The sequence below is a fragment of the Panulirus ornatus genome, chromosome 7, assembly GCF_036320965.1.
Source record: "Panulirus ornatus isolate Po-2019 chromosome 7, ASM3632096v1, whole genome shotgun sequence".
In the NCBI taxonomy this organism is placed as follows: Eukaryota; Metazoa; Arthropoda; class Malacostraca; order Decapoda; family Palinuridae; genus Panulirus; species Panulirus ornatus.
Genome location: NC_092230.1, coordinates 36,864,390 through 36,878,822, shown reverse-complemented (window position 1 = coordinate 36,878,822; position 14,433 = coordinate 36,864,390). Strand labels below are relative to the sequence as shown.

General features: G+C 41.0%; 1 protein-coding gene across 1 annotated transcript in view; it reads right to left on the bottom strand.

Moving 5' to 3' along the window:
- The window catches only part of Nf1 (neurofibromin 1), a 1,160,697-nt gene that overhangs the window by 317,648 nt on the left and 828,616 nt on the right, over window positions 1-14,433 (bottom strand). The window contains exon 43 of the mRNA XM_071663491.1: window positions 357-490. Within this exon, the coding sequence (XP_071519592.1) occupies window positions 357-490 (134 nt within the window). The remainder of the gene's footprint in view (window positions 1-356; window positions 491-14,433) is intronic.

The following is a 14,433-nucleotide window of genomic DNA, read 5'->3' as shown; positions in this document are numbered from 1 at the left end:
AGCTGAAGAATTTGTTTGGGAGGGTGATCAGGTGAATACAAACAAAGTCTCACCACACAGATCAACCTGAGGTTCAAAACTACTAACTATGGAGTACCATTTGTACTGTAGTTCGTGTGAATGACACTGTTTAGAATGTCATAATATCCATTATCTAAGCATCTATAAGAATGGTCAGTGAGGCTATATGTAATAGTTCAACCCATGGTCAATGAGGTTGTATGCAATAATCCAACATAAGTCAATGGGATTCATAAATACTGATAACTGACAGTACTTAAATCTACCCACCTTAACATGAATAATCAGTAAAGAAGTTAACTATATAAGGAAAATTATGAAAACACAGATCTTACCGGTCTGAGTAAAGGCTGCAGTCGAGTGAGGCACATAATGATAGAGTCTATAAGCGTTATATCAGAAAAACTTTCCAGCGCCTTAACCAGGATACGCAGAAGCTGCTTGATATCATGATCAACAACACTCTTGCCTGAAAAGCACATGACAAATTGCTTGTCATACAACATAGTGATAAATGCTAACACATACATATAGTTAAAAAAAATACTCTATCTCCATATAACTATTATGCCACTTCTCACATTTATGTCATGGCAACAAACAAAGGACCTACTCCACATACATTTATTTCAAATACAACAGAATGTTGGGGTGAAGAGGGTGGTGAGAGTAAGTGAGCTTGGGAAGGAGACTTGTGTGAGGAAGTACCAGGAGAGACTGAGTACAGAATGGAAAAAGGTGAGAACAATGAAGTAAGGGGAGTGGGGGAGGAATGGGATGTATTTAGGGAATCAGTGATGGATTGTGCAAAAGATGCTTGTGGCATGAGAAGAGTGGAAGGTGGGTTGATTAGAAAGGGTAGTGAGTGGTGGGATGAAGAAGTAAGATTATTAGTGAAAGAGAAGAGAGAGGCATTTGGATGATTTTTGCAGGGAAAAAATGCAATTGAGTGGGAGATGTATAAAAGAAAGAGACAGGAGGTCAAGAGAAAGGTGCAAGAGGTGAAAAAGAGGGCAAATGAGAGTTGGGGTGAGAGAGTATCATTAAATTCTTAGGGAGAATAAAAAGATGTTCTGGAAGGAGGTAAATAAAGTGCGTAAGACAAGGGAGCAAATGGGAACTTCAGTGAAGGGCGCAAATGGGGAGGTAATAACAAATAGTGGTGATGTGAGAAGGAGATGGAGTGAGTATTTTGAAGGTTTGTTGAATGTGTTTGATGATAGAGTGGCAGATATAGGGTGTTTTGGTCGAGGTGGTATGCAAAGTGAGAGGGTTAGGGAGAATGATTCGGTAAACAGAGAAGAGGTAGTAAAAGCTTTGCGGAAGATGAAAGCCAGCAAGGCAGCAGGTTTGGATGGTATTGCAGTGGAATTTATCAAAAAAAGGGGGTGACTGTATTATTGACTGGTTAGTAAGGTTGAAGGCATGTACAGAGCATCAGATTGGGAAAGAGCAGTGTGGTTTCAGAAGTGGTAGAGGATGTGTGGATCAGGTGTTTGCTTTGAAGAATGTATGTGAGAAATACTTTGAAAAGCAAATGGATTTGTATGTAGCATTTATGGATCTGGAGAAGGCATATGATAGAGTTGATAGAGATGCTCTGTGGAAGGTATTAAGAATATATGGTGTGGGAGGCAAGTTGTTAGAAGCAGTGAAAAGTTTTTATCGAGGATGTAAGGCATGTGTACGTGTAGGAAGAGAGGAAAGTGATTGGTTCTCAGTGAATGTAGGTTTGCGGCAGGGGTGTGTGATGTCTCCATGGTTGTTTAATTTGTTTATGGATGGGGTTGTTAGTGAGGTGAATGCAAGAGTTTTGGAAAGAGGGGCAAGTATGAAGTCTGTTGGGGATGAGAGAGCTTGGGAAGTGAGTCAGTTGTTGTTCGCTGATGATACAGCACTGGTGGCTGATTCATGTGAGAAACTGCAGAAGCTGGTGACTGAGTTTGGTAAAGTGAGTGAAAGAAGAAAGTTAAGAGTAAATGTGAATAAGAGCAAGGTAATTAGGTACAGTAGGGTTGAGGGTCAAGTCAATTGGGAGGTAAGTTTGAATGGAGAAAAACTGGAGGAAGTAAAGTGTTTTAAATATCTGAGAGTGGATCTGGCAGCGGATGGAACCATGGAAGCGGAAGTGGATCATAGGGTGGGGGAGGGGGCGAAAATCCTGGGAGCCTTGAAGAATGTGTGGAAGTCGAGAACATTATCTCGGAAAGCAAAAATGGGTATGTTTGAAGGAATAGTGGTTCCAACAATGTTGTATGGTTGCGAGGCGTGGGCTATGGATAGAGTTGTGCGGAGGAGGATGGATGTGCTGGAAATGAGATGTTTGAGGACAATGTGTGGTGTGAGGTGGTTTGATCGAGTAAGTAACGTAAGGGTAAGAGAGATGTGTGGAAATAAAAAGAGCGTGGTTGAGAGAGCAGAAGAGGGTGTTTTGAAATGGTTTGGGCACATGGAGAGAATGAGTGAGGAAAGATTGACCAAGAGGATATGTGTCGGAGGTGGAGGGAACGAGGAGAAGTGGGAGACCAAATTGGAGGTGGAAAGATGGAGTGAAAAAGATTTTGTGTGATCGGGGCCTGAACATGCAGGAGGGTGAAAGGAGGGCAAGGAATAGAGTGAATTGGATCGATGTGGTATACCGGGGTTGACGTGCTGTCAGTGGATTGAATCAGGGCATGTGAAGCGTCTGGGGTAAACCATGGAAAGCTGTGTAGGTATGTATATTTGCGTGTGTGGACGTATGTATATACATGTGTATGGGGGTGGGTTGGGCCATTTCTTTCGTCTGTTTCCTTGCGCTACCTCGCAAACGCGGGAGACAGCGACAAAGCCAAAAAAAAAAACAAAAAAAAAAATTTCCATTGTATGAAAAGAAAGAGCACTTCTCAAAACCATTACTTTGAAGAACATAAAGGTAACTACAGTTTATAAATTATGCAAATCTGTTGGATGAAGAAGTAAATGATGCATGTAGGGTTATCATGTACCAACAGAAATATTCAATCTCTCTTATCTACAAGCAGAATATGTGCCAAACATTCTGCTGACTACCTTCCACCTACAGGCAACAAAAAATTCTAAAACATTTGCAGAAGAATTTTGAAGTTTCCATTGGATATAACACTACCAAAATGGATATAACTTTCTTGTAAAAGGATATATGAACATGAAAATTGAACAAAATTTTCTTATGAATACAAGAGACTTTTTTCATACTTGATTGTCATTCACGCATAAGAGAGGTAGTGCCATGAACAAATGGAGAAAGGCCATATCCATTCTCTAGCCATCATATGTAATGAACCAGAACCACAGCTCCCTATCCACAACTAGACCCCACAGACCTTCCCATGGTTTACCACAAACACTTCACGTGTGTAATGACAGCATATTGACCCCAGTATACCATAGCGTTCCAATTCACTCTATCTCATGCACACATTTCACCCTTCTGGATGTTCAGGCCATGACCATTCATATCTTTTTCACTCCATCCTTCCATCTCCAATTTGGTCTCCTTATTCCCTCCACTTCTAACTTGTATATCCTCTTCGTCAACTTTCTTCGCTCATTCTCCGATTGGTGGGCAGCCAACAACCTGGGAGATATTCTACCAGTGCTACCTCCCTAAGTAGGCACTAAAGGCGAGGAAGCAGCATTGGAGTTTACTAGTTATAAAGATGCTGTAGCCACTTTCTTGAGGGAGTTCCAATTGGGAACAGGTGTCAGAGACACAGAGATAGACGGAGACAGATTCTCTTTAAAATGTCTAAACCATTTCAGTACACTCACTTCCACTCTCTCAACTACACTCATTTCATTACCACACCTCTCTCTTACCCTTTCATTATTTATTCAAACCACCTCACAACACATACTGTCCTCAAACATTTCACTTCCAACATATCCACCCGCCTCAGCCCAGCCTTATCAATAACCCATGTCTCACATCCATATAATATCGTTGGGACTACCATAATTCCAAACATACCCAGTTTTTCCCTCACAGATCACGTTCTTTCTTTCTGCACATTCTTCAATGCTTCCAAAACCATCGCCCCACATTCACCCTTTGACCCACTTCTGCTTCTGTGGCTTGTTCCCATGTCCACTCCCAGGTATCTAAAACACTTCACTTTCCCCAAGTTTTCCACATTCATACTCACACTCTAACTAACCTCTCCCTCAACCCTGCTAAACCTAATAACCTTGCTTTTATTCAAATCTACTCTAAACTATCTTTTCCCACACTCTTCCAAACTCAGTAACCAACTTTTAGAGATTCTCCCTTGAATTTGCCACCAGTGTTGTATCATCAGCAAACAACTGACTCCCTACCCAGGTCCTCTCATCCCAAAAGACTGCATACTTGCCCCACTCTCCAAGACTCATGCATTTACTTCTCTCACCACCCTAACTATAAATAAATTGAACAAAAATGGTGATATCACATATCCCTGCTGTAGACCAACCTTCACTTACAACCATTCACCTTTCTCTCTTCCTACTCGTACAAATGCTTTAAACCCTCAATAAAAACTTCCCACTACTTCTAGCAACTTTCCTCCCACACCATATACTCTTAAGACCTTTCAAAAGGCATCTCTATAAACCCAACATATGCTTTCTCCAGATCCATAAATGCCACATACAAATCCATCTAAGTATTTCTCAGACGCATTCTTTTGAGCTAACACCTGATCCACACAACCTCGACCTGAAACCACACTACTCCTACCAAATCTGATGCTCTGTGCATGCCTTCATCCTCTCAATCAATACTCTCCCATACCACGTATACTCAACAAACATGATACTCTGTAGTATGAACACTCACTTTTGTCCTCCTTGCCTTTATACCATGGCACTACACATGCATTCCACCAATCCTCAGGCACCTCAACATGGTCCATAAATACAATGAAAAACCTTACCTACCAATCAACAACACAATCACCCCCCTTCTTCATCCATTCAACAGCAATACCATCCACTCCTACTGCATTACTACATTTCATCTTATATAAGGCTTTCACCACCTCTTCTCTCTCCATCAAATCTCTCTCCATGACTCACTCACTTTATATACCAAACACTCTGCATCTGCCACCTAATCAACACATTCAATAATCCTTCAAAATACTCAGCCATCTCCTCACTTTATCACACCAATTTTCCTATTTGCTGCCTTGTTTTTCATATATCATAATCTCCTTCCAAAACATCTTATCTCCCTAAAGTTTACGGACACGTGCTCACACCAACTCTCATTTGCCCTCTTTTTCAACTCCTGCTGCATCATCTTGACCTCCTGCTACTTTCTCTCATACACCCCTCAATCATTTGCACTATTTCCCTATAAGTATCATCCAAATGCCCCTCTTCTTTCTTTGACTATCAACTATACTTCTTCCTCCCACCACTCACTACCCTTTCTAATGTGCCCACCTCCATCCCTTTGCAATCCACATGCATCTGTTGCACATTCCAGCAATGTTTCTCTACCTTCCATTCCTCAATCCTTCTCCTTCCTTCATGGACTCTCACCTTTTGCCATTCTACACTAATCTTTCAAAGTATTTCTTTACATAAGTCTCTTTTCAAGCTCGCTTATCACAGCACTCTCTTCTCTATGACACTTTCCTCTTTTCAGAAAACCTCAACAAATGTTCACCCTTGCCTCCATAAGACAGTGATCAGACATCCCACCAATTGACCCTCTCAACACATTTACATCCAAAAGTCTCTCTTTTACATGCCAATCAATTAATATGTAACCAATAATGAGTCATATATACTACAACATTTATACTACAACATAAGAATATGGAAAGAATGAGGACTGTCTCTAAAGGTAAATACAGGAAATGATACAAGATGGAAACAAGAAAAGATAGAAAAGCATAGTAGTGGTTAGCACTGCTAATTATCATTCATGCATGGATCTACTGAGGTGTGAATCCTAGGCACCACAGTCACTTCACAGCCAATCCATCTATTAATCCTCACTTCAGGCCTGATTGATAAATGGGTAACTGGCTTGGGTCTTGATACATTACAGTGAAAACATGGTACATATACAAGGTTAAAGGAAAGGGGCAAAATATGTGTAAAACTCTCTTCCTATAACAGATGATACTCACACAAAAAATTGCAAACTATAAAAATTCTGTGGTGTATGTGTTCCCAAATGAAAAAATTTAATTTCCTACAGCACTGATACTTTAGGAGACATGTCATTCAATTTACAGTATAAAAACAATAGCACTCTGTTTTTTAATAATATTTGTTAGAGGTAACTGTAACACATGTAAAATATACTATAAGCTATTACATAACAATAAAAACACAAAAAAGCACAACAAAAAAATTCTCATTGAAACTATCTTTAATAATACAGGCACCTTTTGTGAAAATTAATAGTTTGGTGTTTAGGTTCATTCCAAATTTATTGGCTGACAAAATCAGGGATTCCCACTTCTGTGGGGAAGAATCATTGCTCTGTTACATTGTACCAACTCCTATGTGTGGATTTAAAACATTTCATTTACTTGGGATAAAATAAAAAAAAAAATGGAGAAAGACTGATAATAATCACAGTATAGTGAAACTTATGTGAGTTTACAAGTATGAAGACTATCTATCTGTACCTCTTATGCCTGTTCCCTCTGGGAACTCCCTCAAGGGGGTGGCCACAGCAAGTCTCCAAACCTGGTGAAATTCAAGTGCCACTTCTTAGCCTTTAGTGCCTCATCCTTAACAGGCCACTTGCAGAGGGCAACTCTAGCACAGTGTTACCAAAGGCTCCTACCAAATGTTCCTACCAACTACTACTACCTAATACTCCTACCTCATGTTCCTACCAACTACTTCTACTACTGTCTACCAAATGTTCCTGCCTGATGTTCCAACCCATTACTTCTACCTAAAGTTCCCAACTAATATTCCTACTCCAACTTATACTTAATGTTTCTACTTAATGCTCTTGCCTTTGCTTCTACCACTTTGCCTTAAGGCATAACTAGCACATAGCAACCACGGCAGGAAAATCTAGAGTTATGAAGAATGAGTTATGTACATTAAGTGTTGTCAAATGCTATGAGTGGCAAGAAGAGATTGTGTGTTTGTAGAAAAAATGCCAGCAGACAAAGTGTGGGAAAAGCAAAAAAGCTACCTGGTTTAGATGTGTGCAACTTGAAAACAACAGAAGTATTGGCTCACTACACAGCCACCACTAACCCTCCTAATACCCAGGCAGGTAGTACCAGTAATATACCTCCCTGGTCAGTGGCTGCCTAACAACTACCACCTATCAAGTATGAATTATATAAGTATATTAAGTATGATGATATGAACAGGGTCATAAGAAAATGATCAAAATGGCAAAAGAAGATGAGATCTCTACTAAAATGGTGAAGCCAGGAAGTACCTACATGTACCTACAACAAGATTTTGTCATCATGGCAGGACTAGTGTGAAGCTCTCACAGGAAATCTTACTTGATGAATATGACTATTCTATTCTTCTTAGCTGCCACCTGCATCATCATAATCATCTTTTCTTGATTCATCTGGGACTGTTTTCAACCTAATGTCAATCATTTTCTTAACTGTTTCTGAAGTATTACCATGCATGTTTCTTATTACTCCTGGTAGTATACTGAATAGTCACTCTAGCTTCCTGGTCGGGCTATTTTATGATTTTGTCTCACCTGCTGAGAAGCTTTCAAGTTTACTATATTTTCCTTTGTGCCTTCAATTTCTTGCCATGCAAAGATTAACATATAACCTTCTTTCTAGGTTATATGGTTGCAGTTCTTTCAACCTTTCATGGTAGTTCATATGTTCCAGCCCTTTGAATATGCTTGTGAAGTACTTCTGAATTCCCTCTCATTCGTATAGTTCCATTAGTTTTGATGGTGCCATACAACACAGCAGTATTCAATTCTGCTTTCTGGAATAGTGGATCCAACAATGTTGTATGGTTGCAAGGCGTGGGCTATGGATAGAATTGTGCGCAGGAGGGTTGATGTGCTGGAAATGAGATGTTTGAGGACAATATGTGGTGTGAGGTGGTTTGATCGAGTAAGTAATAATAGGGTAAGAGAGATGTGTGGTAATAAAAAGAGTGTGGTTGAGAGAGCAGAAGAGGGTGTTTTGAAATGGTTTGGTCACATGGAGAGAATGAGTGAAGAAAGATTGACCAAGAGGATATATGTGTCAGAGGTGGAGGGAGCGAGGAGAAGTGGGAGACCAAATTGGAGGTGGAAAGATGGAGTGAAAAAGATTTTGAGTGATCGGGGCCTGAACATGCAGGAGGGTGAAAGGCGTGCAAGGAATAGAGTGAACTGGAACAATGTGGTATACCAGGGTCGATGTGCTGTCAATGAATTGAACCAGGGCATGTGAAGCGTCTGGGGTAAACCATGGAAAGTTCTGTGGGGCCTGGATCTGGAAAGGGAGCTGTGGTTTCAGTGCATTATTACATGACAGCTAGAGACTGAGTGTGAACGAATGGGGCCTTTGTTGTCTTTTCCTAGTGCTACCTCGCACACATGAGGGGGGAGGGGGTTGTTATTCCATGTGTGGCGAATTGGCGACGGGAATGAATAAAGGCAGACAAATATGAATTATGTATATGTGTATATATGTATATGTCTGTGTGTGTACATATATGTATACATTGAGATGTATAGGTATGTATATATGCGTGTGTGGATGTGTATGTGGGTGGGTTGGGCCATTCTTTCATCTGTTTCCTTGCACTACCTCGCAAATGCGGGAGACAGCGACAAAGCGAAATAAATAAAATAAATAAAATATTTTTTTTTTTTTTTTTTTTTGCTTTGTCGCTGTCTCCCGCGTTTGCGAGGTAGCGCAAGGAAACAGACGAAAGAAATGGCCCAACCCACCCCCATACACATGTATATACATACGTCCACACACACAAATATACATACCTACACAGCTTTCCATGGTTTACCCCAGACGCTTCACATGCCTTGATTCAATCCACTGACAGCACGTCAACCCCGGTATACCACATCGATCCAATTCACTCTATTCCTTGCCCTCCTTTCACCCTCCTGCATGTTCAGGCCCCGATCACACAAAATCTTTTTCACTCCATCTTTCCACCTCCAATTTGGTCTCCCTCTTCTCCTCGTTCCCTCCACCTCCGACACATATATCCTCTTGGTCAAACTTTCCTCACTCATTCTCTCCATGTGACCAAACCATTTCAAAACACCCTCTTCTGCTCTCTCAACCACGCTCTTTTTATTTCCACACATCTCTCTTACCCTTACGTTACTCACTCGATCAAACCACCTCACACCACACATTGTCCTCAAACATCTCATCCAGCACATCCATCCTCCTGCGCACAACTCTATCCATAGCCCACGCCTCGCAACCATACAACATTGTTGGAACCACTATTCCTTCAAACATACCCATTTTTGCTTTCCGAGATAATGTTCTCGACTTCCACACATTCTTCAAGGCTCCCAGAATTTTCGCCCCCTCCCCCACCCTATGATCCACTTCCGCTTCCATGGTTCCATCCGCTGCCAGATCCACTCCCAGATATCTAAAACACTTCACTTCCTCCAGTTTTTCTCCATTCAAACTCACCACCCAATTGAATTGACCCTCAACCCTACTGTACCTAATAACCTTGCTCTTATTCACATTTACTCTTAACTTTCTTCTTTCACACACTTTACCAAACTCAGTCACCAGCTTCTGCAGTTTCTCACATGAATCAGCCACCAGCGCTGTATCATCAGCGAACAACAACTGACTCACTTCCCAAGCTCTCTCATCCACAACAGACTTCATACTTGCCCCTCTTTCCAAAACTCTTGCATTTACCTCCCTAACAACCCCATCCATAAACAAATTAAACAACCATGGAGACATCACACACCCCTGCCGCAAACCTACGTTCACTGAGAACCAATCACTTTCCTCTCTTCCTACACGTACACATGCCTTACATCCTCGATAAAAACTTTTCACTGCTTCTACCAACTTGCCTCCCACACCATATATTCTTAATACCTTCCACAGAGCATCTCTATCAACTCTATCATATGCCTTCTCCAGATCCATAAATGCTACATACAAATCCATTTGCTTTTCTAAGTATTTCTCAAATACATTCTTCAAAGCAAACACCTGATCCACACATCCTCTACCACTTCTGAGACCACACTGCTCTTCCCCAATCTGATGCTCTGTACATGCCTTCACCCTCTCAATCAATACCCTCCCATATAATTTACCAGGAATACTCAACAAACTTATACCTCTGTAATTTGAGCACTCACTCTTATCCCCTTTGCCTTTCTACAATGGCACTATGCACGCATTCCGCCAATCCTCAGGCACCTCACCATGAGTCATACATACATTAAATAACCTTACCAACCAGTCAACAATACAGTCACCCCCTTTTTTAATAAATTCCACTGCAATACCATCCAAACCTGCTGCCTTGCCGGCTTTCATCTTCCGCAAAGCTTTTACTACCTCTTCTCTGTTTACCAACTCATTTTCCCTAACCCTCGCACTTTGCACACCACCTCGACCAAAACACCCTATATCTGCCACTCTATCATCAAACACATTCAACAAACCTTCAACATACTCACTCCATCTCCTTTCTCACATCACCACTACTTGTTATCACCTCCCCATTTGCGCCCTTCACTGAAGTTCCCATTTGCTCCCTTGTCTTACGCACTTTATTTACCTCCTTCCAGAACATCTTTTTATTCTCCCTAAAATTTAATGATACTCTCTCACCCCAACTCTCATTTGCCCTTTTTTTCACCTCTTGCACCTTTCTCTTGACCTCCTGTCTCTTTCTTTTATACGTCTCCCACTCAATTTCATTTTTTCCCTGCAAAAATCGTCCAAATGCCTCTCTCTTCTCTTTCACTAATACTCTTACTTCTTCATCCCACCACTCACTACCCTTTCTAATCAACCCACCTCCCACTCTTCTCATGGCACAAGCATCTTTTGCGCAATCCATCACTGATTCCCTAAATATATCCCATTCCTCCCCCACTCCCCTTACTTCCATTGTTCTCACCTTTTTCCATTCTGTACTCAGTCTCTCCTGGTACTTCCTCACACAAGTCTCCTTCCCAAGCTCACTTACTCTCACCACCCTCTTCACCCCAACATTCACTCTTCTTTTCTGAAAACCCATACAAATCTTCACCTTAGCCTCCACAAGATAATGATCAGACATCCCTTCAGTTGCACCTCTCAGCACATTAACATCCAAAAGTCTCTCTTTCGCGCGCCTGTCAATTAACACGTAATCCAATAACGCTCTCTGGCCATCTCTCCTACTTACATAAGTATACTTATGTATATCTCGCTTTTTAAACCAGGTATTCCCAAGCATCAGTCCTTTTTCAGCACATAAATCTACAAGCTCTTCACCATTTCCATTTACAACACTGAACACCCCATGTATACCAATTATTCCCTTAACTGCCACATTACTCACCTTTGCATTCAAATCACCCAACACTATAACCCAGTCTCGTGCATCAAAACCACTAACACACTCATTCAGCTGCTCCCAAAACACTTGCCTCTCATGATCTTTCTTCTCATGCCCAGGTGCATATGCACCAATAATCACCCATCTCTCTCCATCAACTTTCAGTTTTACCCATATTAATCGAGAATTTACTTTCTTACATTCTATCACATACTTCCACAACTCCTGTTTCAGGAGTACTGCTACTCCTTCCCTTGCTCTTGTCCTCTCACTAACCCCTGACTTTACTCCCAAGACATTCCCAAACCACTCTTCCCCTTTACCCTTGAGCTTCGTTTCACTCAGAGCCAAAACATCCAGGTTCCTTTCCTCAAACATACTACCTATCTCTCCTTTTTTCACATCTTGGTTACATCCACATACACTTAGGCACCCCAATCTGAGCCTTCGAGGAGGATGAGCACTCCCCGCGTGACTCCTTCTTCTGTTTCCCATTTTAGAAAGTTAAAAAAAAATACAAGGAGGGGAGGATTTCTGGCCCCCCGCTCCCGTCCCCTCTAGTCGCTTTCTACGACACGCAAGGAATGCGTGGGAAGTATTCTTTCACCCCTATCCCCAGGGATAATATACATATATATATACACATACACACACATACACACACACACGCACATATACACACACACACACATACATATATATACATGTGAAAAATGTAAGTAACAATTTAGAAAACTGAAACTTCTAGCTTGAAATGAAATGAAAAAATGAATGTCACATAATGGTTCAACCTCTGGCTATGGAAAGGAAATGTTTAATTTATTTACACAAACGTCAATAGTAGTTCTCATCAATTTAACCACTGTATCAATAAGCTTCAATGTCTAAGCTACATTTTTTCCAATTTCACTATTTTCTTGTCAAAGCACCATGTATGAAAACTATCACTCCAGTAACACAACTATAAACATTTACTTCCCCTTTAAAAAAAGTTCTGGGGAAGTCTGTCTCGATACACTGCGGGACACTCTACCACCTGGCGAGGTTTGTGTTGCAATGGTTCTTGATTCACAAACGTAGTAGCATCACTGGTGGGCCAACGTAGTTCCGTTGGCGAAGAGGAGCTTCCGTCCATCACAATTGTTGCTATGTTAAACAGTAGGAGCTATCTGCACTGCATAAGATGTATAACCAGAATGTAATTGCCGTCTTCACGAAATTGATCTAAGCTTATACTTGTAATGCAAGGCAATTGGAGAATTTCTTTTGGAATTACAGTGGACTCTGAGGGTATGGGTGGTGGCCAATATGTAATCCGGCACTTCCATTATTTTCATCAGTAGGTTACTATCTCATAGTGAAAGTTCTCAGAATCTTACCACTCAAAATTCATGATGACACCAAAATCCTTCATGTTTGTTCTATTTCTACCACTTTCTCTACTGGACATTTATATATCATAGCCTGAATACAAAATGTATTCGAACTGGTTCCATAACTTCTTTGCTTTAATTTCCTTCTCTCTCATACTTGTTCTCAGTTTCCAAGGTAGTGCTAGAGTCAGACAAGGAAAAGACCTCATTTGCTTACACCCATTCTCTAGCTACTAGGTATAATGCACCAAACTGATGGCTCTCCTACCCAAAACCAGGCTCCAAAGACCTTTCTGCAGTCTGTACCATCTGCTTCTCATGCTCAGATTAAGTTCACTGACAACACAACTACACTGGTCCAATCCATTCTATCCCATGTACACCTTTTTCCCTTCTGCATGTTCAGGATCCAAGCACTCAAAATCTTATTCGCTCTATCTTTCCATCTCCAATTTGGTCTCCCATTCCTCCTTGTCTTTCCCCACTTCTAACAAATATATTCTCTTTGTCTACCTCTCTTTGTATCCAATCCTTTTCAGTGCAGCCTCTTCAGCTCTCTCAATAATACTGGTCTTATTAACACAACTTACCCTAACCCAAATATTACATACCAGGTCAACCCTATTCACATCAAACATTGTTCTTAAACATTTCCTTTTCAACACATTCCACAACATTTTCACTAGACAGTGACCTCTCTTTCCACACATTCCTATATGTATTCATGAACTTTTGTCCCCTCATCTATCCTATGACCAAGCTTCCATGAATCCATTCACTATGAAGTCCAATCCCAGGTCTCTACAACACTTCACCTCCATGTATTCTCCATTCAAACTCACACTCCCATCTAAACATTTTTGGAATGCTAAACCTACTATCCTTGCCTTCAATCACATTTATTCTCAACTCTCTCCTTTCAACCCACTCTCCTACACTCAAACACCAACTTCTGCAGTCTCTAACTCAAATCTGCTACTGTCCCCGTATACCATCAAACAACAACACTCACCACCCAACACCCCTTCAAGAGAGAGCAGACTTGCCACTTATCTCCAATATCCTTGCATTTACCTCCATCATCATCCCATCCATAAACAAACTGAACAGCCATGGTGATATCAGAAACTGCACACCCATCTTCAACTTAAATCACTCATCCTCCTCTCTACCTACTCACAAATAAGCCTTATTCTCTTGATAAAAGTTCCTCACTGCTTTTAATTGTTATCCTCCCCACCATAGATTCGTAACACCTTCCACGAAGAATCACGTTCAACTTTTATCAAATGCTTCCTTCAGATCAATAAAAGCCCCATACAAATCCTATCTCTCTAGGTATTTATCATCCACATTATTCAAAGAAAGCATCTGCTCCACAAAGCATATACCACACAGTTCCTCTCCAACCTGATGCTCTGTCCATGCTATCAACCTTTCAATCACAATCTTTTCATACGACTTACCAGGTCCACCATACAATCTCTTACTTCTATACAGTAAAACTTCTGTT